This window comes from Aquarana catesbeiana, linkage group LG03 (assembly GCF_042186555.1).
Source record: "Aquarana catesbeiana isolate 2022-GZ linkage group LG03, ASM4218655v1, whole genome shotgun sequence".
In the NCBI taxonomy this organism is placed as follows: domain Eukaryota; kingdom Metazoa; phylum Chordata; class Amphibia; order Anura; family Ranidae; genus Aquarana; species Aquarana catesbeiana.
Genome location: NC_133326.1, coordinates 81,150,131 through 81,171,083, shown reverse-complemented (window position 1 = coordinate 81,171,083; position 20,953 = coordinate 81,150,131). Strand labels below are relative to the sequence as shown.

At 44.0% G+C, this 20,953-nt stretch overlaps 1 protein-coding gene across 2 annotated transcripts in view; it reads right to left on the bottom strand.

The window, feature by feature from the left end:
- The window catches only part of LOC141131459 (protein unc-13 homolog B-like), a 251,587-nt gene that overhangs the window by 225,798 nt on the left and 4,836 nt on the right, over nucleotides 1-20,953 (bottom strand). For both annotated transcript variants that reach the window (XM_073618752.1, XM_073618753.1), the window contains exons 2-5: nucleotides 20,532-20,561; nucleotides 16,989-17,088; nucleotides 12,167-12,284; nucleotides 6,429-6,552 (exon numbers count right to left, since the gene is read on the bottom strand). In XM_073618752.1, coding sequence (XP_073474853.1) covers nucleotides 6,429-6,552; nucleotides 12,167-12,284; nucleotides 16,989-17,088; nucleotides 20,532-20,561 — 372 coding nt within the window. The remainder of the gene's footprint in view (nucleotides 1-6,428; nucleotides 6,553-12,166; nucleotides 12,285-16,988; nucleotides 17,089-20,531; nucleotides 20,562-20,953) is intronic.

Below are 20,953 nucleotides of genomic sequence, written 5' to 3'. Positions count from 1 at the left end.
CATCAAAGATTTGGATGTTTTTTTATAACCTAACCCTGACTTGTACTTCTCAACAACATTGTCCCTTTCTTGTTTGGAGAGTTACCTGGTCTTCGTGGCAGTGTTTGGTTAGTGATGCCTCTTGCTTAGGCGTTGCAGCCTCTGGGGCCTTTCAAAAAAGGTGTGTCTATATGTAATGACAGTTCATGTGACACTTAGATTGCACACAGGTGGACATAATTTCACTAATTATGTGACCTCTGAAGGTAATTGGTTGCACCAGAGCTTTTTATGGGCTTCATAAAAAAGGGGGTGAATACATACGTACATGCCAATTATCAGTTTTTTTATTTATGAAAAAATTGTTTTATGTGTATATTTTTCTAATTTTACTTCACCAGCTTAGACTATTGTGTTCTGATCCATCACATATAATTCTGCAAGTTCCTAGTCTGAACTTACGTGGCACTAAAGACCATACCTCTGCCCCAATGTGACGGCGCTCAGGCCAGGTGGCCATGGCAATATGGAAAGAGTATATTTTCTGCCATACCTGGAAAAAGGCAGCTGGCGAGTATATGGATATGAGGAAGATCAGTACAAACACAGGAGGGTGTCCCCTAGCCAACAAACCTTTTACTTTGCCTTCAATAGGTAAAAAAAAAAAAACAGGTTCACTTGGAAGATATTTTTTTAATGGAAAGGGTTAAGGTTTCTGCAAATAGTATACTATGGTTTATTAACCACTACACACACCTTTCACAAAGTGTATAGATTTCCATGAAAACCACAAACATTCTATTCAAACATCTATAAATGTCATAACTGCTCACCATGTTGTGTACACATGCTGCAGAAGTGTCAGTTCTATGCATACAATTACCTTTTATATATATATATATATATATATATATATATATATTTATAAAATTCAGGGGTTTTTTTTGCCAAAAATGTATATATTTAGAGCTCTTTTCACAGAAACACTGGAGTCTATTCATAAGTGCTTCACACAAAATTCATACAGTTTTCACCCAAGATTACACATTTTTCAAATTGAATCTGGTTAACCTGTATAGATCCACGCTATAGCCGAATGACGGCTACAGCACGGAGCTGCATTGCCGGAAGGCCGTCTATTGATGTCTTCCAATTTCAAAGCTGGCCATGCCCCCCCTGAAGGCCCTCTAAGTGCCACCTATCAGTGCCACCTAGCATTGCTGCCTATCAGTGTCACCTACCATTGCCGATCAGTGGCCATCAGTGCCACCTATCAGTGCCAGCTATTAGTGTCCTTCAGTGCCACCCATCAATGTCCATCAGTGCCACCCACCAGTGCCACCTATCAGTGCCCACCAGTGCCACCTATCAGTGCCCATCAGTGTAACCTCATCAGCGTACATCAATGAAGGAGAAAAATTACCTGTATTAAGAATGTATTAACAAAATATAAAACGGTTTTGTATTTTAATTTAAAAAAAAAAAAAATTGGTGTTTTTTTTTTTTAACAAAAAATGAAAAACCCAGAGGTGATCAAATACCACCAAAAGAAAGCTCTATTTGTGGGGAAAAAAATGATAAAAATGTAATTTGGGTACAGTGTTGTATGACCGTGCAATTGTCATTCAAAGAGTGACAGCGCTAAAAGCTGAAAATTGGTCTGGGCAGGAGGGGGGTTTAGGTGCCCAGTAAGCAAGTGGTTAAAAATTGCCATGAATCTTGGGTGATAGATGTGTAAACCCTGTGTGAAAGCATTTATAAATAGACCCCATAGACACCTATTCTACATATTTATGATCCTTTTAACCTCTCTTGCTTGCTTTCTTGCTTCCTCTCAGCAAGTGAATCATTACGAAAAGGAGCAGTAGAGTACAACCATTATGTAGCCCTGAAAAACAGGATGCAGAGCCTGTGTGAGCCTGAGAGAGTGTTGGCTCTGGGGTTAGTATTTTCCTTTTTTTTTTCGGTGAAGCACATGAAGCATTGGCCATTTTTAACAGTTATTGGTGTGCTACAGTTTTACTAGGAAGCACAGATCACCCTTTTAAAGGATAAGTTCACCTATGAGAACACGTTACATGTTCCACCCGTTTTTAGTGTTCCCGATCCTGCAGCTGTTCCTCCATCCTCGCACTCCCTGTGACAGCAGGCCTGAGATTTTCTCCTCATACCTATTACACTATTTGAAAAGTGCACAGCTGTGCGGGGATCTGCCCACACAACCGCTTCATTCATTCACAGAGAATGAACTACTGTGAATGAATGAACGACAAGTGCCGAGAGCCTTTGCAGCTGTTGGCTTGTAATTCTCAATGAACTACTAGGGAACTTTTGAGCGCTGTGGTAGCTCATTGATTCTTCCGGTCTTTATGAAACTACCTGCTCACGTTCATTCGATGTACAGGCAGACAGCTTACACTGACAGTCTGTAGGAGCCCTGCATAGCAACCGTGATCTGCTGATTGCTGGTGCAATGCTTTCCAGGCTCCTACAATAAAATAGTAAATGCACAGAGTGCATTTATTCTTTTTTTTTTTTAAGTGAACTTATCCTTTAATATATTTCTTTACACAGGCCAATTACAACTGACAGTTAGCTGATGTAGCATACATCAGCTCAGCAACAACAATGTTGCCAAACATTGCTCTTCGAGCAGCCACCTAACACTTGAATTAACCATGCTATGTAATGGTGTCAGCCAAACTGACTGATTTGACAATACAGATAGAAGGTAGCAATGTATGCAATTCTGTTGAAAAAGATTAGCAGTCAATCAAGCTCTCAGTAAGGCAGTTTTTCTGTCAGTTTTTCAGGCAGACCTGATCGGATGCTCCATTCACTCATGTGGAGTGGCGGATGTCAGCGGTGACATGTCCGCTGAAATCTGCCGCTATCCGATTTGATCCTGTCCATGAAATCCAGATGGATGGAGACCCTATTTTCCATCAGTCTGGCGGATGGGATCAGATGAAAACGGACAGGCGGTCCATTTTCATCTGATCTCCCCATAGAGCAGAGCGGGGCCCTGAGCCTCTGACAGATCCATCTCTGCACAGTAAGTGGAGACGGACCTCTCATCCGCCTGCTCAGTGGGGATCAACGGATCGATCCCCCCACTAAGCAAAAACGGAGTCCGCCAGGCAGAACATCTGTGTGCAAGGACCCTAACAGAAAAGATTAGAAATAGTTTCCACACCTGACCACTGGGTGGGAGCACAATACAGTATAACAACAAAAAATACAGTATAACAGAGTGTCAAAAAAGTTCACATGCAAATACAAACACTCATGGTTCCCTGAAAATGGTGTTGATAACACCACTCAACATAACAACATAAGGCTGAAAGAGTCTTTGGTCTGCAGGTTCAGGTAGTTTAAGGTAATGCCACCCTACTAGAATGGCAGTATTCCAGTTGGTACAGTGTCCAATGAGACTGGTGCTTATAAGCAGTGGCGTAGCGTGGGTTATCAGCACCTGGGGCAAGGCAGGTAATTTGCGCCCCCTAATTCGTGGACTTAGTTATTCTCATCTCGCACCCGGAGGATGCTGCCGCGCTCCCGCCGTCACAGGACCTGACATGACATCAAGGGCAGCACACTCGGGACAGCGTCCCTCTAAATTTTGCGTTCAGGGCCATAGCCCAGCTGCCCCCCCCCCATGCTACACCACTGCACAGACACAGCAGGTGCACACTGATTAAAAAAGCCTGGCTATGAGACAGCTGATTGGAAGACTGCTGTCACATAAGAGGAAAAAAGAGCATAATTACCATTATCTAAGGAGTACTCTGGTCCTGGAGCATCAGATCCAAACCCCTTCATCAGTGGGAAAAGAAGTGGGCAGGAAGAGAGGTGGGTGTACACCAGCCGCACTGCTTTCCCTATAAGCGGCGGCAGCCCCTAGCCAGCTTTCATGTGCAGGAGGCGGGTCTGAGATCCTGCAGATGCATATATGGAAAGTGGTGGTGTGAAAGGCCTCAACCTCTCCATCCCTTCATCTCTCCTGGTGTCCTGGTTGCCAGGTGACCTGCGGCTGCGAGGCGCATGCGCGAACTGGGACCTTCTCTTCAGCAGCAGCCTAGGTTGCTATGGAACGGTGGTGGGCAGGGAATGGTGATACTCTTTCCACTCCTCCCACATATGCAGCACATCACCCGCGGCCGGCCCTGCACCCCACACATCCACACGCAGCCGGCCCTGCATGTCACAGCCAACTCTTCCTAGCCCTATGGCCAGTCCGGGCCTGGCGGCAGCTCACAGCTAGGTGGAGGCGGGACTGGTGGAGCAGCCTTTGCGCATGCGCCACCCACAATCGCTAGCAGACCAGTCCCGCCGCCACACATGGCCCCAATCATAGGGCACCTCATGCCCAGCCTGAGACTGAACATGGCGGCCAGAGCACAGCGCGGTGGCAACACAGGAAATAGGAGTTAGGACAGACGGTGCTGGGAGTGACACACACTGGCGTGAGATTTTACCCCCCTAAATGTTGAGCCCAGGGCCATGGTCCCCCTTGCCCCGCTACGCCACTTCTTATAAGGGAGCTGTGTACTCTTGCATTCACCAGTAGCCTGCATGCCAGATACATTGGAAGGCCCAGAGCCTGGTGGCAACTCACATGCCCAGTCACTGCTGTCCCATCAGGCATTGTCCCTCTAAAGACCAAAGGGAAGAAGTTTATATCCCTTGGGATCGCCCTGGAGATTGTGGGAGCCCAATGGATTATGTGGAATGAAGTTAAAGGAGCCAAGGAAAAGCAAGGAAAGCAATAAAAAAGAGGCACTTCAATACTACCCTTTACTTTAAGTAATTCTATCACTTAAAAAAGAAAAAAGAGATGCTGACAAGCCAGTTTGATTGTCTGTATGTACCTGGAGGAACTTTCATTGCCCTGACTATGGCCAAAGGCTTGACCATTCTGAATGGTCAACTCTACCTCATTTCTGTTAGTAATGGAGCTTGCCTTCTCAGTTCCACCTCACATAAGAGGTAAGTCTAAAATGTTTGGTGAATGGTATCAGAAAACAAACAAAATAGAAGATACAAACAAATTACCTATATTGGCCTTCAAAATAATCGCCATCCTTCAGAACACCCTTTTGGCAACGTCATAAAACTTCTGGAAACTGTCAGCAAAGGCCTCTTTAGGAATCAATCACAGAACCGCTGTCACACATTCTTGGATCTCTGCCACGTCTGCAAAATGTGCGCCTTCATGACAAGTCCGCAGGCGCTAGATCAGGAGTATGATGGATGATTGAGAACAGGTACGCCATGCTGAGCCAAGAATTGGCACACACGAATCACACAGTGGAATCCCCTGTGAGGATGGTTTGCAGAAAGGATGGATCCTGGTCACACATGGTAATGAAATCTCCAGAGGTTTCAATCCGTTTTGCTTTTTTCTGTTCGTCTCTCAGCTTGTGTGGCACAAACTGCTTACCCGATTTTTTTTGCAAACGATGGTGCGCACCTTGTTAATGCCCAATTTCTCCCACATCAATCTTAGAGTCAGTTGCCGATCTCGTGCCAGCATTTGTCGCACTCGCTCGATCATATCTGGGGTTCTGCTTGTCAACAGCTGACCCAAACGTAGCTCAACCTCAGTCGTTTCCTTCCCGTTGCGAAAGCATTTGCACAAGTTGTAAACAAATTTTCTGCTTACGGCTTCCATCCCGTACACTTGCACAACATTTCATGTGCCTCTGTCGCCGTTTTCCCCAATTTGTAGCAGAACTTGATGTTCACTTGGTGCTCCATTGCACTGTGACCCTACCTCTCACACTGACTATGCGGGTTTACCCTGATGGTCACGTGTACTCCACGCTAGGTGGCACTTCTGGACATGTTTCTGGATAGCCATGTGCATGCATGCCCACCTTGGCCCATGTTACCGTTGAGATATTGGACCATTCACCAAACTTTTTAGACACACCCGTATATTCTTATTAGCCAGTGAGAAAGTCAGTGCATCTTCCATGACCTGCCATTTGTCCCTATGGAAAGCGCCCTCACAGTAAAGTACAAGTACTTGCAGCAAGCAGATAAAGGAATACACCATACACAAAAGCATTATCTAAAACTTTATCATAGAAAAAAATGATACTGAACACCACACTTGCTTTAGATCAAGTTTCACATCTCTAAAACAGGCTGGGCCCTTATTGTGTGTAGAAAACAACTGAAGGCATCATTTCTCATCTTTCAGTCTTTGCAGTGTAAGTCCTATTAGTGCTGTACAAAGATGTGAAAGGGATAGTCTACTCATTATAAGTGTAATGTAAGCAAAGAACAGGAAATATCTTTCTGTGGAAATAGAGACTGTTGGAGTATCGCCAGCATTATGCTCATATTGTCTGTGGGAAATGTAATGTGAATGGTATAGCAAGATAATATCGCTCTACAAGGAAATATATGACATTCTTTTGTGCAAATTCATTTTCACCTACCATATGACTCTGCAAAGAATAGATCCAGTAATATTTCATGGGAAGTCGGGGATCTGATTCCACACACTTCACTTCCATTGGTTTCAACCTCAGAATGTAAAGTCCACCATTCACCAGATCCTTCCTGAGACAATATAATGAACGACAGTTATCACACAACCTACTGTATACATTGCTATGGCTCCCATACACAAAAAAAAAGTATTTTCTTTCTTGCTTTTTATTTCTCATGTTGCGTAATAAAGGAGGAAAGAAAAATTTCAAATAGTCAATATAGGCAACAAGAAATAACATCCTTACATGTGTGCATAGCTCCCAACTGTCCCTGACTGCCCCTCTTTCCTCCTCATTTGTCCCTCATTTTGATCTGATCTATATAGTTGTATATAAAATGCATTTTTTATCTTTCAAAAAGTGTTTCTCAGTGTTAAACTTTTCCTCCAATTTCTAAATTGCTGCATTTGTAAATTTTAAAAGCCAATGTAATAGTAGTGGTAAAAAAAAAGCCCTTGTACATTTAATTAAACTTTTTTGGTTAATCTTCCTTTAAGGGGGTGTGGCAGGGGGCGTGTCCTCTGCCTACATATGTTTGCTAGTAGGTGTCCCTCATTCCTATCTCAAAATGTTGGGAGGTAGGTGTGTGTATGAGCGAGGGCACATGAACTATTTAAAGTAGATGTAAACCCTAACTGGATAGCATTTTGGGCTAGTTGCCACTAGTGTTGTTCTCTGAAGAGTGACCCACACTTTGGATAGCTCTTCAGAAGACATTTGAAAGGCGGTGTGGGGGGGGGGGGGGATGTAAAAACACAGCTGTTTTATCTCAATGTTTTTGATCTCCTGCAGCCCCTTTGCACATTACATACATTCACTCCCACAATTGCTGCATGCCATTTCTGTGTAGTGGGTGAGGCTCATATGATAAAGTGGCAACACAGGAACACAACTGTGGGATGGGGCAGAGCGTTGTCAGCCTATATCAGAAAGTGTCTGAACAAGGAATTTCATTGAAGAATCATCAGGTATTATTTTCATGAAAGCTGCAAATCTGTAAATATGGAAAATTACTTAACATGTTAAAGTTTATATGAGACTTTAGTAATCATGTTTACTACTTTAAATGGTGACATTTAGGAGTCTATTTATAAAAAAAATTCTTTGGATGAATGCGACAAGCATTCACTCGTCCTTCACAAATTGCGACAGTATTCTTAAAGCTAAATTCCAGGAATTCAGCGCCTTTGTGAAAAAAATGAAGGCACACTATGAGTTAAGTCCAGCGAGGTGCTTGATACCTCCTAGGTTTAGCTCTATTATTTATATCTGACAGCTTTATAGTATTCCCAGAAGACAGCTATTGCTGTAGTTCTGGAAGAGCAATGTTGATTCTCCTGAGCTCTGCATCTTGAACAGGAGAGTTGTTGCACCTGCTATGCCCGCCCCCCTCCTGTGACAGACCCAAAGGGGTATTTGGAGGGGCCTGCAGGGTAGCCTCTTACCACTGATTATGGCCCATGGAGGAGACCAGGGATTTGGATTTGCTTCTTCCGGTCAGATCATGGTGAAGAGCTCAGTTCAGCCACTGATCCATCATTCTCTAATGATGGACAACTATGTGATAAACGCTGAGAGCAAGACGTGGATTAATTCTCTGAATAAAGACAATAAAGCTTCCCTTCTGAAGTGGATAGAAAAGTGTAATATTAGACTGCTTTCACGCTGAAAGCGCCGGCCGTTGGCGCTAAATCGCCGCTCGTTTTAGGGTTAAAAACTCCGGTTTTGCAGAGCTTTCAAAGAGCTTTTCAGGCGCTTTGAAAGCTCCACCCATTCATTCCAATGGGCAGGGATTTTTGGGAGCCCAAATACAGCGCTCCCAACCCACCCCAAAGATCGCACCGCCCCAGTGTGAAAAGATACACTGGAAGGAATGGGAGGTGGTTTTCAGAGGCTATTTCCAGCGCTAAAGTGCCTGAAAACCACCCCGGTGTGAAAGAGGTCTTAATCTTGTACTGGTTAATTGTCAGAAATATTATGGTGGCCCTCCTGCAGACTGAGTTTATGAAGCCCCTCCACTTGGGATAGAAATATTTATCAACAATAGCTCTCAAGAAAGTTATGAAGATAAATTAATTCCCCTTTTTCGTAGACTGCTGGAATATTATATGAGCTTTGTCTCATAGACTGTTGTAGACAAGATTGCGGTGGGGTGGGATCCCTGATTAATCAAAGCATTTTCTGGTTAGGCAGTGACCTATGCCACCTAGGCTTGTGTAGGTAACTAGTTGTTAAAGCGGAGTTCCACCAAAAGTGGAACTTCCCCTCATTTGTCACCCCCCCCTCCGGTACCACATTTGGATATCTATCCCCACTTCCAGGAGACCAGGCCGTGACGCATTATGTCAGCAGCTCGGCTCTCTCCTCCTCTTCCTCCCTCCTCCCCTCACCGCCGGGCCCATAGGAGAGCACAGCGGTGCCTCGCGCATGCGCAGTAGGGACCCGGCATAAAGCCGTAATGCTTCACTACCGGGTTCCCTTACTGGCTATGGTGGCGGCAGCACCCGCCAGCTGATGGAAACATCAGCTGCGGTGCCGACTTCGCTGGATTTCAGGACAGGTAAGTGTCCTATTTTTAAAAGTCAGCAGCTGCAGTATGTGTAGCTGCTGGCTTTTAATTTTTGCAGGGGTGGGTGGACCTCTGGTTTAATTAGATCGCAGATCTCAGCCTGAACATTTATTGTGCTCCAGCTAATCCTTGGGGCGGTCTGCCCAGAAGAAGGCTGGAGAGTCATATAAATAGTCTGAGATGAGGAACAGCAGGGTTCTTCCACTTATCCTTGCTAGAGAGAGTCCAGCCTTCAGGATGGGTACCCTATCTGCAGCAGCAAACCTGATTCCAGCATTTATTCATCGAGGTCCCAGCTGTGGCACAGCTGGGGGACTTGCTCTTGAGGATATCTTTTTTAAGCTAGCTAAGGGAGCCCTCACTTGGGAACCTGGTCTGGAGAGCCCACTACTGAGTGCCCAGTGGAATTTAGAAGGAGTCTGGCTGTCCTGTGGAATTGTGACTATGGATCTCTCCCTCACTGAAGAGTGTCTGGTGGATACTGAAAGGAGGCATTCAGTGATCCTGGGACATCTTGAGCTCAGGATTCTAGTGACTGTGTGCTGTATTGCTTGAATGGACAAGCCAGTCATGTTTCTGCCTGTGGTAGCTCTAAAAAAGGCAGTCTCTGCCATCTGTACTTATTCCTGCATAGAGACGTTTCAGAGAGACTGAGAAAGGTGAAGTGTTCTCCTAAAAATTATCAGGGAATCTGGAGTATCCCATACCACCCCTATCCCATCCCAAGTTCTTCAGCAATAAAAACTCCTAGAGACATCCCCTAGGCCTGGGATGCGTGAAATGGTGCTGTGTGCCTGGCTGCACTAACTCTAGGGAAGGACCGGCTAAATTATAGTGGCTCTTTTGGGGGTAGCTTTACAAAAACATTTTAAATGTATTGAAAATTGAACAGGTTAGTAAAAAACGGTTGCGCTTGTGACAACATAGCAATGTTGTAGAGCAGAATGAAGGTGCAGTAACTGTTTTTTCTATTGGGATATCAGTAGCTTTGGCACATGATCTTGTAGTCTCTGACACTATGACAAAAAGACCTGTTTAGGGTTAGAAGCTTTGAACACAGCTATGTGACTTTTTAAAATGAACACAACCTGAGCAAAATTTGTTTTAATATATCACTTAAAGTAATTGTAAAGGTTCGTTTTAGTTTTTTTGTAAAATAACAAACATGTTATACTTACCTGCTCTGTGCAAGGGTTTTGCACAGAGCGGCCCCAATCTGGGGTGTCCCAGCGGTGCTCCTGGCCCCTCCTCTTCCTCTGGTGCCCCCACGGAGAGACGATTTCCATGGGGGCACCCGTGTGTTTATTGACACAGACAGCAGGACTCGGCCCCGCCCCCATCTCCGATGGCACTGGATTTGATTGACAGCAACTAGAGCCAATGGCTCTTGCTGCTATCAATCTATCCAATGAGGACCCGAGACAGCGGCTGGAGCTGCTGGGCTTGTGCTCGTCGCTGGAACGATTAGGTTCAGGTAAGAAAAAGGGGGGCTCTAGGGGGCAGCTGCAGCACAGAAGGTTTTTCACCTTAATGCATAAAATGCATTAAGGTGAAAAACCTTGAGATTTTACAACCCCTTTATAGTCCAATCTGGGCAAACCTTTTTATAAAACAAAAAAGGTTCCTAAAACAAAAAATCTGCTCAAACCTCATGTTCCATCCCAAGCTCTCTGCTGCAGTACCTCTTCTTCAACACAAGATGTCCCCGGTTGTACAGGTTGGAGGACGAGCAGCGTCACTTAACCCTGCTGAAATTGCAGGGCGTTGTGGGCCCATCCCCTGAGGGGGCATCATCATGGTTCCCTTCATTCATTGTGGAAAGTGGTGCTGATGTGATGATATTATTACAATCTTTGCCCCATTGGGGACTACCAAATGCCAACAGAAAACCCAAAACTAAGAGAACCCAGCAAGTCACATGACCAGCCTGAAATCTTTGTAAACTGATAAGTATACAAAAAAAAAAAAAAAAAAAAAAGCATAATATTTATGCTGGGGCTCTGCAGGTAGAGGACAGAATGATAAGGGGGCAGTGAGCCTAGATGGGAGTTGTACTTAAATCTGCTCTTTTACTGGAGATGGACATTTTTGAATTACTCTATTTAAAAGTGGAACTCCAATCAGACTTTAAATACACAGGTGATTTATTTATTTTTTTAAGCCAAAATACATTTAGCCACTCTTTTGCCTCTTTTGTGGCAAAGCTGCCACCCTGCATAGCTGAACACAACTGAACACAAGGACGAAAGGTGAAAATTGGCCTGGGCAGGAAGGGGGTAAAAGTGCCCTGTATTGAAGTGCTTAAATTGCCCTGGACTCTTGGACCCTTGTTTGGAACTCTCATTGAATTTGTGTGGATTCCACACTGTATAGCTAAAACAGATTTCTCCATTTGCTAATTTACAATCTAAGATCCCTCACATCCATACACATACTAGGGAAAATTTAGAAGGGAGCCAATTAACCTACCAGCATGGAGTGTAAAAGGAAACCCACACAGACTCAGGGAGAACATGCAAACTCAAGACAGATTGTGCCATGATTGGGATTTAAACTGACAACCCTAGTGCTGCCGGATGGAAATGTTAACCACTCAAGCTGGATACACACTATACAACTTTTGTTGTTCGATTTCCTTTAGATTTACCTTCAGCTATGTAGTGAAAGGGCCTGCCTGATTGCATACAAATTGAAAGTGTTTAGGTTTGACCTCATATATGGTTTTGGTAAATCTAAAGGAAAAAATCTAAAGAAAATTATATAGTGTGTAGCCAGCTTTAGCCACTGTGCAGCCCCACAGCTTGTTAATTGTTGATAGGTTTAGCCCACGTTCACATTGGGCCGTTTTGACATGCGATTTGACGTGGCAAATCATCGACTATTGCTGGCAATGGCACCATCTGAATCGGTACGGCGCCAAAAGTAGTTTCTGCACTATTTTTGGCAAGTTCAGGGGCGATTTCAATAGACATCTGTGCAGGAACCCGCACAGATGTTTCTGAAATCGCTCCCAAAGTAATGCGGGTTTGAAATCGTGCGCGTTCAGCTGAACTTGCACGATTTCAAACCCGCATCAGTGTGAACCTAGGCTTAATTTTGATCCTTTAGTACTTACATCTGTTGCATGCTTAATTGATTGCAGTGGAATCCACACATTGCCTAACACAGAGTCCCAAATCCAACCAGACTTCCACACTTGTACAAGGAGCCCACTTTGTATATCACTGAGGTCACTGTAAGAATACACAAATAATTAGTCAAACATTAATATATTAAGAAGTATACATTAAAGCATTTGCAAGACTTTATTGGCAGTATGGCCCTTTCAAAGATCCTGCATAGGGTTACCACCCCATCCCTTTAAAACTGAACACATATTATAACACAGGTTCTGTGACTGATTAAGGTGGTCATTAAACTCACTTGGTGCCTTATCTGCATCAAATTAGTCTCAGAACCTGTGTAATTCATATGTGTTCAGGTTTAAAGGGATGAGGCGGCAAATCTAGTCCTGCACCAGATTCAAAATACCCTGCCAACTGTTTCTGTAGCTTTATCAAAGCATGCAGCAGAGTTTAGATAGTTCTTAATGGATAGGTTTACCTTAGATTCAGGGTGTAACATGTAACATGTTCTAGGTGCCCCTCCTCTCCTCCTTTGTGCTTCCCCCACCCCCCTTAGCGTGACAGTTGGTGGGGGGTTCCTCTCTTTGCACACATTTTGAAAATGGTGTGACTGTGCAGGAGACTCCACCCCATGGACATGCGGTGAGGTCAATGGCTGGTGAGGCTGCCAGATATACACAGGTTACATACGCTGCAAACGTTAGAGCGAGAGCAATAATTCTAGCACTAGACCTTCTCTGTAACTCTAAACATGTAACCTGTAAAAATGTTTACAGCCTATGGAGATTTTTAAGTACTGAAATTTGGCGCCATTCCACAATTTTAAAGCATGGCATGTTAGGTATCTATTTACTCGGCATAACATCATCTTTCACATTATACAAAAAACTAACAGTGATTTTTACATTTTTTTATTCATTAAAAGATTGCTGTGCAAATACCTTGTGACACAAAAGGTTGCAACGACCACCATTTTATTCTCTGGGGTGTCTGCTAAATTATATATATATATATATATATATATATATATATATACATTGTAGCAAAGTGTCATTTCTTCAGTGTTGTCACATGAAAAGATATAATAAAATATTTACAAAAATGTGAGGGGTGTACTCACTTTTGTGAGATACTGTGTGTGTGTGTGTGTATATATATATATATATATATATATATATATATATATATATATATATATAATGTTTGGGGGTTCTGAATAATTTTCTAGCAAAAAAATTATGATTTTTACATGTAGGAGAGAAGTGTCAGAATTGGCCTGGGTGGCAAGGGGTTTTTTACCATAAGCAAGTAATATACAAATAATTATTATATATTGTATTCAAGCAGGCGGCTTAACGGACAAATTACTGAAGTTTGAAGTTATAACTTCCAACCAGTAATTTCACAGTAAATAGATAAATAATAAATTATTATGTTATAACTAGGGTTGTCCCGATACCGATACTAGTATCGGTATCGGCACCGATACCGAGCATTTGCCCAAGTACTTGTACTCGGGCAAATGCTCCCGATGCTTCCGCCGATATCTGGACAGTCAGCAGAGATCGGCGCGTGGGGGAGTTACAAGCTTCTCCCCCCGTGGCTTTCAGCTGCTTTAGTGACATACAGCGGTGATCGGTGCTTGTAACTCCCCCACACGCGATCATCACCGCTGACTGTCACCGCATCCTCCATGCCCCCTCCGTTCTGCTGGCCCCCTCCCCTGTTACTCTTCGTTCCGCTGTCCCCCTCCGTTCCGCTGTCCCCCTCCGTTCCGAATGACGGCTACAGCGCGGACCTGAATTTCCGGGAGGCCGTCATATGACGGCCTCCCCTGTGCACGTGCCCTGGTCACCGAGTCACTAAGACTCATGTATTCGCCGGTCCCGGCCCCTTACCATGTGATCAGCTGTCAGCCAATGACAGCTGATCACATGATCAAAACAAAAGCTCTGTGATCGTTTCTTTTTTCTCTTCACGCTGACAGCGCGAGGAGAAAAAAAAGCCGATCGCCGACTTATCAGCAAGGGACATCAGTCCCGAAGAGGAAGAGGCAATTCTGCCTCATATGTGCCACCAGTACCCCCTGCCATTGCCACCTTACAGTGCCCACAGTGCCCACGAGTACCACCTATCAATACCAACGAGTACCACCTATCAATGCCCACAAGTGCCACCTATCAATGCCCACCAGTGGTGCCAATCAGTGCCACCTAACAGTGCTGCCTATCAGTGTAACCGATCAGTGCCCATCACTGCCACCTATCGGTGCCCATCAGTGCAGCCTCATCAGCATACATCAATGAAGGAGAAAAATTACCTTTTTTAAAATTTTATAACAAAATATAAAAAAAAAAAAAATTATTTTTTTTAAAATCCGGTCTTTTACATTTTTTTTAACAAGAAATAAAAACCGCAAAGGTGATCAAATACCATCAAAAGAAAGCTCTATTTGTGTGAAAAAAATGATAAAAATTATATTTGGATACAGTGTTGTATGACCGCGCAATTGTCATTCAAAGTGCGTCAGTGCTGAAAGCTGATAATTGGTCTGGACAGGAGGGGGGTTTAAGTGCCCAGTAAGCAAGTGGTTAAAAGGACTGTAGTGTGTTTCTGCAAAAAGCACCAAAAAACATGTAGGTGTGAATCAGGCCTCGCTGTCTGTGAGGAAGCAGCGGTCTCTCTGCAAGCAGCAAGCCCCTGATGATAATAGAGCTATAAGTTCCACCTGATTGGAAAACTCATGCTCTAGCTCAGCAGGCTCTGCTCAGGCTGTCGCTGCTTTGTAAGGCCCCTTTCACATGTGCGAACCGTTCATTTCATCAGTTCGGTCACGTCAAAATGGATGAAGTATTCATCAGTCTTTCATCAGTGCTCATCCATTTTTCATCAATGCTCATAAGTTTTTCATCAGTTTTTTTTATATCCACTACCAATGCAAAAAAGTGGTAAAAAACTGACCATTTGTCAGTTTACATCGGTTTTTCGTCTGATCCGTTTTTTTAACGGAAAACGGAAAAAAATAGAGCTTTTTAACAGTTTCAAAAAACAGATGATGACGGATCATGGATGAGAATGTAAATGGATGATCATCCATTTACATCAGTTTTTCCATAGAGATGCATTGATGTTGTTTTTCATCCCTCAACGGATGGATGAAAAACAGACAAAAACGGACAGCATGTGCAGACATCCCAACCTGCTAAAACTATTTTCAGGGAGGTGGCAAACTCATTTCAGGGAGGTGAAGCTTCGTGCTGGCGCAGCCCTACCAGTGCCAATTAAATGCAGCCTATCAGTGTCCATCCATGCCACCTCATCAGTGCCTATAAGCGCAGCCCATCAATGTCCATCAGTGCAGCCAATCAGTGTCCATTCGTGCCACCTCATAAGTGCCCACCAGTGCAGCCCATCAGTGTCCACCAGTTCAGCCTATCAGTGCCACCTCAACAGTGCCCACCAGTGTAGCCTATCAGTGGTCATCAGTGCCCACCAGTGCAGCCCATCAGTGTCCACCAGTGCAGCCCATCAGTGCCCACCAGTTCAGCCTATCAGTGCCACCTCATCAGTGCCCACCAGTGCAGCCTATCAGTGGTCATCAGTGCCCACCAGTGCAGCCCATCAGTGCCCACCAGTTCAGCCTATTAGTGCCACCTCATCAGTGCCCACCAGTGCAGCCTATCAGTGGTCATCAGTGTCCACCAGTGCAGCCCATCAGTGCCCACCAGTTCAGCCTATCAGTGCCACCTCATCAGTGCCCATCAGTGCAACCCCATCAGTGTTCATTAGTGCAGCCTATCAGTGTCCATCAGTACCACTTCATTAGTGCCCACCAGTGCATCCCATCAGTGCCACCTCATCAGTGCCCACCAGTACAGCCCATCAGTGCCCACCAGTGCAGCCTTTCAGTGTCCATCAGTGCAGTCTATCAGTGCCCACCAGTGGAGCCCATCAGTGTAGCCTATCAGTGTCAATCAGTGTCCATGAATGCCACCTCATCAGTGCACACCAGTGCAGCCCATCAGTGTCTTTCCATGCCGACTATCAGTGTCCACCAGCGGATCGCTCCTGGCTCCGTCTCGCCCCCTCCCCTTGCCACAGGGGACAAGACGTACAGGACCCCCTGTGCAATTCGCACCAGAGCCGCTCGGGAGAAGTGTGAACCCGGCCTCAAGGGTTAGTTTTACCAATCTTCCTATGCAAATAAGGGGCATCTGTAGATAAAAAAACAAACTGTGCAGCTTTGACTAAGGTTGAATAATCCCCTTTCTATGGGTGTAGGCCATTTACAAAAACAACATAGAGAGCCGGTCACAATCTCCTGTCATGAGAATTAGATGCGGGGAAACCCAGCCTCAAGCGTTATTCTTTTAGCATAATGCTAGTAGAACAATTTAATATATTATAAAATATGTGTTATTTTTCCTAATGTGTTATATTCAACCATGTGATTGTTATTTCCAGCTTTCATTGCTGAAAGTAATAACTGTTACAGAGGAGATTTATATACAGTAGCTTTATTGTTCTTTATATTTCTAGTAGCATTGCTCAGTAAAGTATATGATTTTAAGATAGATAGATAAATAGATAGATGCTAATATCATAGATAAATAAATGCTTTTACATGCATCTTATGTTTTATGCCATATGTAACTGATCTGTTGATCTGGTCACCATACCAATGAATATCCATCTTTCAGGACCTCGGCTTTTCTGACTTCACCCACCTAGCGCCACTTTCATCATCTGGCTGCTATTTAACTCAGACATTTTCCTGTTCCCTGTATTTGACATAGAAGTAGGATAACTTACAAGGAGTAGTCTTGCTCCCAGCATGGCTCAGAGCCAGGTCTAGGTACTGTAACACTCTGCAGGTTGTGTACCTTGATGATGACATATGTGCTGGCAGTACCTGGATGAACAAACACAAATAACTTGCAATAACTATTTTCGGCATTAACAGCTGACATTTTATTGTTCTTGAATTTCTGTATAGAGCAGTTTTATTTATAACCTACGATTTATAGATGTTAAACCAAATATCTTTGTGGAAGACAATGTTCATGATCAGACATACCACAGAATAAACTCTCTTATGCATTGATGAGCACACTCTGTAACTAAATCTAAGCCTACATTCACATCTGAACGCAATTGAACCATATGTTTTTGCCCACGTTTTCAGAAATGCATGGAAAACTCATAACGTGCTTATGGTGCTATTATTTCCTAATGGCAACCAAAGCACAGGCAGCAGTCCTGCATTTTGTTGCACATTTGCTGTGTGACAAAGCGCACAAAAGCCAAGTGACAAAACACATGAAAAAAGCATCAAAATGCAGAGTGCAAAGCGCGCTTGGCTCAGTGTAAAAAAAAAAAAAAAGGTACTTGAGCTACTCTGGAGTGTTTGTCGCATGTAGGGAAACCTATTCAAATAAAAGCTAAAAAACGGCATACCGCGTCATGTTGCACAGGTTTGATGGGGGCCTAAAGTGAACTTTTCTTGAGGCTGTATTCATACTATCTTCGCATGCAGCTCACAGCAGGGGTCCGGTGCGTCCCCATTCACCGTTTCAGGTCCGATTTCACCCCGAATTTTTGGCTGAATTGGGACCTGAAACAGACCAAAAGACGCACAAGGCTCCTGTGCAAATCGCACCAGAGTAGCAGCAGAGATATGTGAACTGGCCCTATAGAGAGCCAGTCAAAATCTCCTGCTATTGCAAATTGGATGCAGGGAACCTACATCCAATTCGCTTTAGTGTGACCCCAGCCTGAGAGAAGCATAACGGCTGCCATTGCTGACCTTTTTCTGAAAACATAGTTGCCTGGGCTGTTCTTCTGAACAAGTAGCTTCAATACTTCACCAACCGGAACCAAGTATGCAGATCAGGAATGTAGACGTAAAGTCAGAGCATCTGATCTACATGTTTTTTTTGGTCTGTGACTCATTAAAGCAAAATTTAGTATTGTCAGCCTTCTTTCAGGAAGTACAGTATGTCTGGGGAAAAAAAAACAAAAAAAAAAAACACATACCGTATATCTCTCTAATACATGTGTAATTGCCCATGTTATCTACTTAAAAATGCTGCAAAAATACAGAAAAACACCTGCTAGTTTTTTTTCTGTTGTGTGCTGGCAAAACTGCTTCTGCTGCACAGAATCCAAGGCTGTATTGTCAGCCTTGCTCAGTTACTCCAGCTGGACTACAGAATACCTCCCTCTTATGCTATGGGGACTAGGAAATGAAAAAGTGTTATGTAGTCCAGAAGAGAGAACTGAGGTAGAGCTGACAATACTGCTTGGAAGTGCAGCAGAGACACTGGGGTTGATTTACTAAAACTGAGAATGCTAAATCTGTTGCAGCTCTGTATAGAAACCAGCTTCCAAGTTGTATTACCAAAGCTTAAAAACAAGCTGAAGTTAAAAGCTGATTGGCTACCATGCACAGCTGCACCAGATTTTGCATTCTCCAGCTTTAGTAAATTAACCCCACTGTGTTGTCAGCTACTGTTTGGGATGCTTTCAAAAAATATTATTATTTTTATTTTATATAATTCTTTTTTGTTTTTGTTTATTTTTTTTTTAAACTTTTATTGCTATCACAAGGGGAGCAACAATCCCCTAGGTGATAGCATGGGCAGATGGCAGGTACTCTTTATGGAGACATTGGGGGTCTCCCTTGTTCTCCAATGGGGTCTCCCCCAATGTCCCCCTCGCCCTCCAATGTAACAGTATAGCACAGATCATGCTGGAATAGCTGCATCCCCAGCTACATTAGTCAAGGAATGACAGCTGTGGCCTTAGGGTTGCAACCTGTCCGGGATTCACCTGGACAGTACAGGCTTTGAATCATGTGTCCGGGTTTCAGGCGGTCTGAAACCCGGACACATTATTCAGACCGGCTGTGGCTCTCCAAGTAACCAAGATAGTCACACACAAATCTGTTGCTGTCCGTGAGCTGCGAGCGGCTGTCTGAGGGCAGGTTTAGCATCACTGGGGGGCAGGGCGATGATGTTAGCAAAAGCAATTTGGCCACAGCCACTGTTTGCTGCAAACACACTATGTGCACTGCATTACTACTCTCCTTGGGGCACTCAAAGGTGTCCCAGGCTGCTAAAGTTATCGGGTTTGGCTTGAAGAAAAAGTGGCAACCCTATGTGGCCCCAGAACTGATGTAATAGACATTGCTTCCAAGGTCATTAGTGCCAAGAGGGATCAGGGAATGGATTCTCCTCGGGTTCCTCCTGCTGTCACCGGGTAAGTCGTTTCCCTTGGTCCTAGACTTTTCTGTGGAATGGGAGAGGGGCGTGGGTCACACTTTGTTAGCACCATAAAAGTGACGTTAGCCCCATAAAAGTTTAGGAACCAGTGAAGATCTTTCCAATAAGAGTGATCAGGCGGCTCTAGAGCAGCTGGGAGCTTGGTTTAACCACTTGTCTACTATGACTGTGTTGTAGGGGAAATCAAACAATTTTCTTTCCTTCCACCAATAGTGGAAGGATAGAAAATTGCATAATCTATGCATATAGGATGGCCATAGATATCCTAAGGGAAAGCAAGAATCTGTCCACAGAGCTGAGGGTGATCCTTCATTTGACCAACAAATGCATTCTATGTATTAACTCAAATGGCGCTTTCACACTGACACAGCGCGGTTCTCCCGCAGCGCAGCGTACCCTCAGGTTATGAGCAGGTTACCTGTGCTTTGCCATAGATTTCTATTAGATCTGGCAGTTTTGTGCATTTTTTTTCTGAAAGAGCACCGAAAAGTCCTGCATGCAGGACTCTGGGTGCACTTTCTGAAAATGCACCAAACGGCCCAATCTAATAGTCTATGGCAGGGATATGCAATTAGCGGACCTCCAGCTGTTGAAAAACTACAAGTCCCTTCATGCCTCTGTCTCTGGGTGTCATGCTTGTGGCTGTCAGAATCTTGCTATGCTTCATGGGACTTGTAGTTCTGCAACAGATGGAGGTCCGCTAATTGCATATCCCTGGTCTATGGCAAAGCACAGGTTACCCATATAAAGACTGCAGGTACACTATGCTGCATCGGCACTGTGGGAATAACGCACCGCATCAGTGTCAAAGTGCTCAAAGCTTTGTGCTTTTTTCTCAACATAAAAAAAAAAAAAAAAAAAGAAAAATTGGCTATAAGGTGTAAAAGTCCCAAGCATGCTGGGAAATCTTTTTCTGCAATAAAAATTGCTTGCCCAGCCTGACTTTTACAACCAATGTGCAATCAGTGATTTCTCTTGCTTTTATTGAGCCATATATGTCCCACCTTTTAAACGTACTTTAAAAATGTTGCATTAAGTCATGCAAAGAAAGGATTAACAATTTGATAAATACCTGAGAATTGATTAAAACGGCCTCTTTTCACTAGACGGAACAAGAAAAGGGAATATGAGAATTTGTTGCAGATATGAATACAATCCATTTAAATAGTATTTTATAGTATGTTTATTCAATGAGGCAAGGTAATGAGCAAAGTGCATTAACCCATGGCAACCAATCAATCAGAAGTCATCTTTTCAAACTTAAAGCGGAGTTCCACCCAAAAGTAGAATTTCTGTTCATTGTACTCCTCCCCCCCATACCTGTCTTTCACAAGTATGCTTTCCCCACTTCTGGGAGCCTCAGCCGCGGGTATTGATGTCACGGCTGGGGCTCCCCCGTGACATCAATACCTTCCCCTGTCTCCGGGCAAGTAGGAGAGATGAGCCTCACACATGCGCAGTAGGGTTCCCGGTGTGAAGCCGAAAGGCTACACT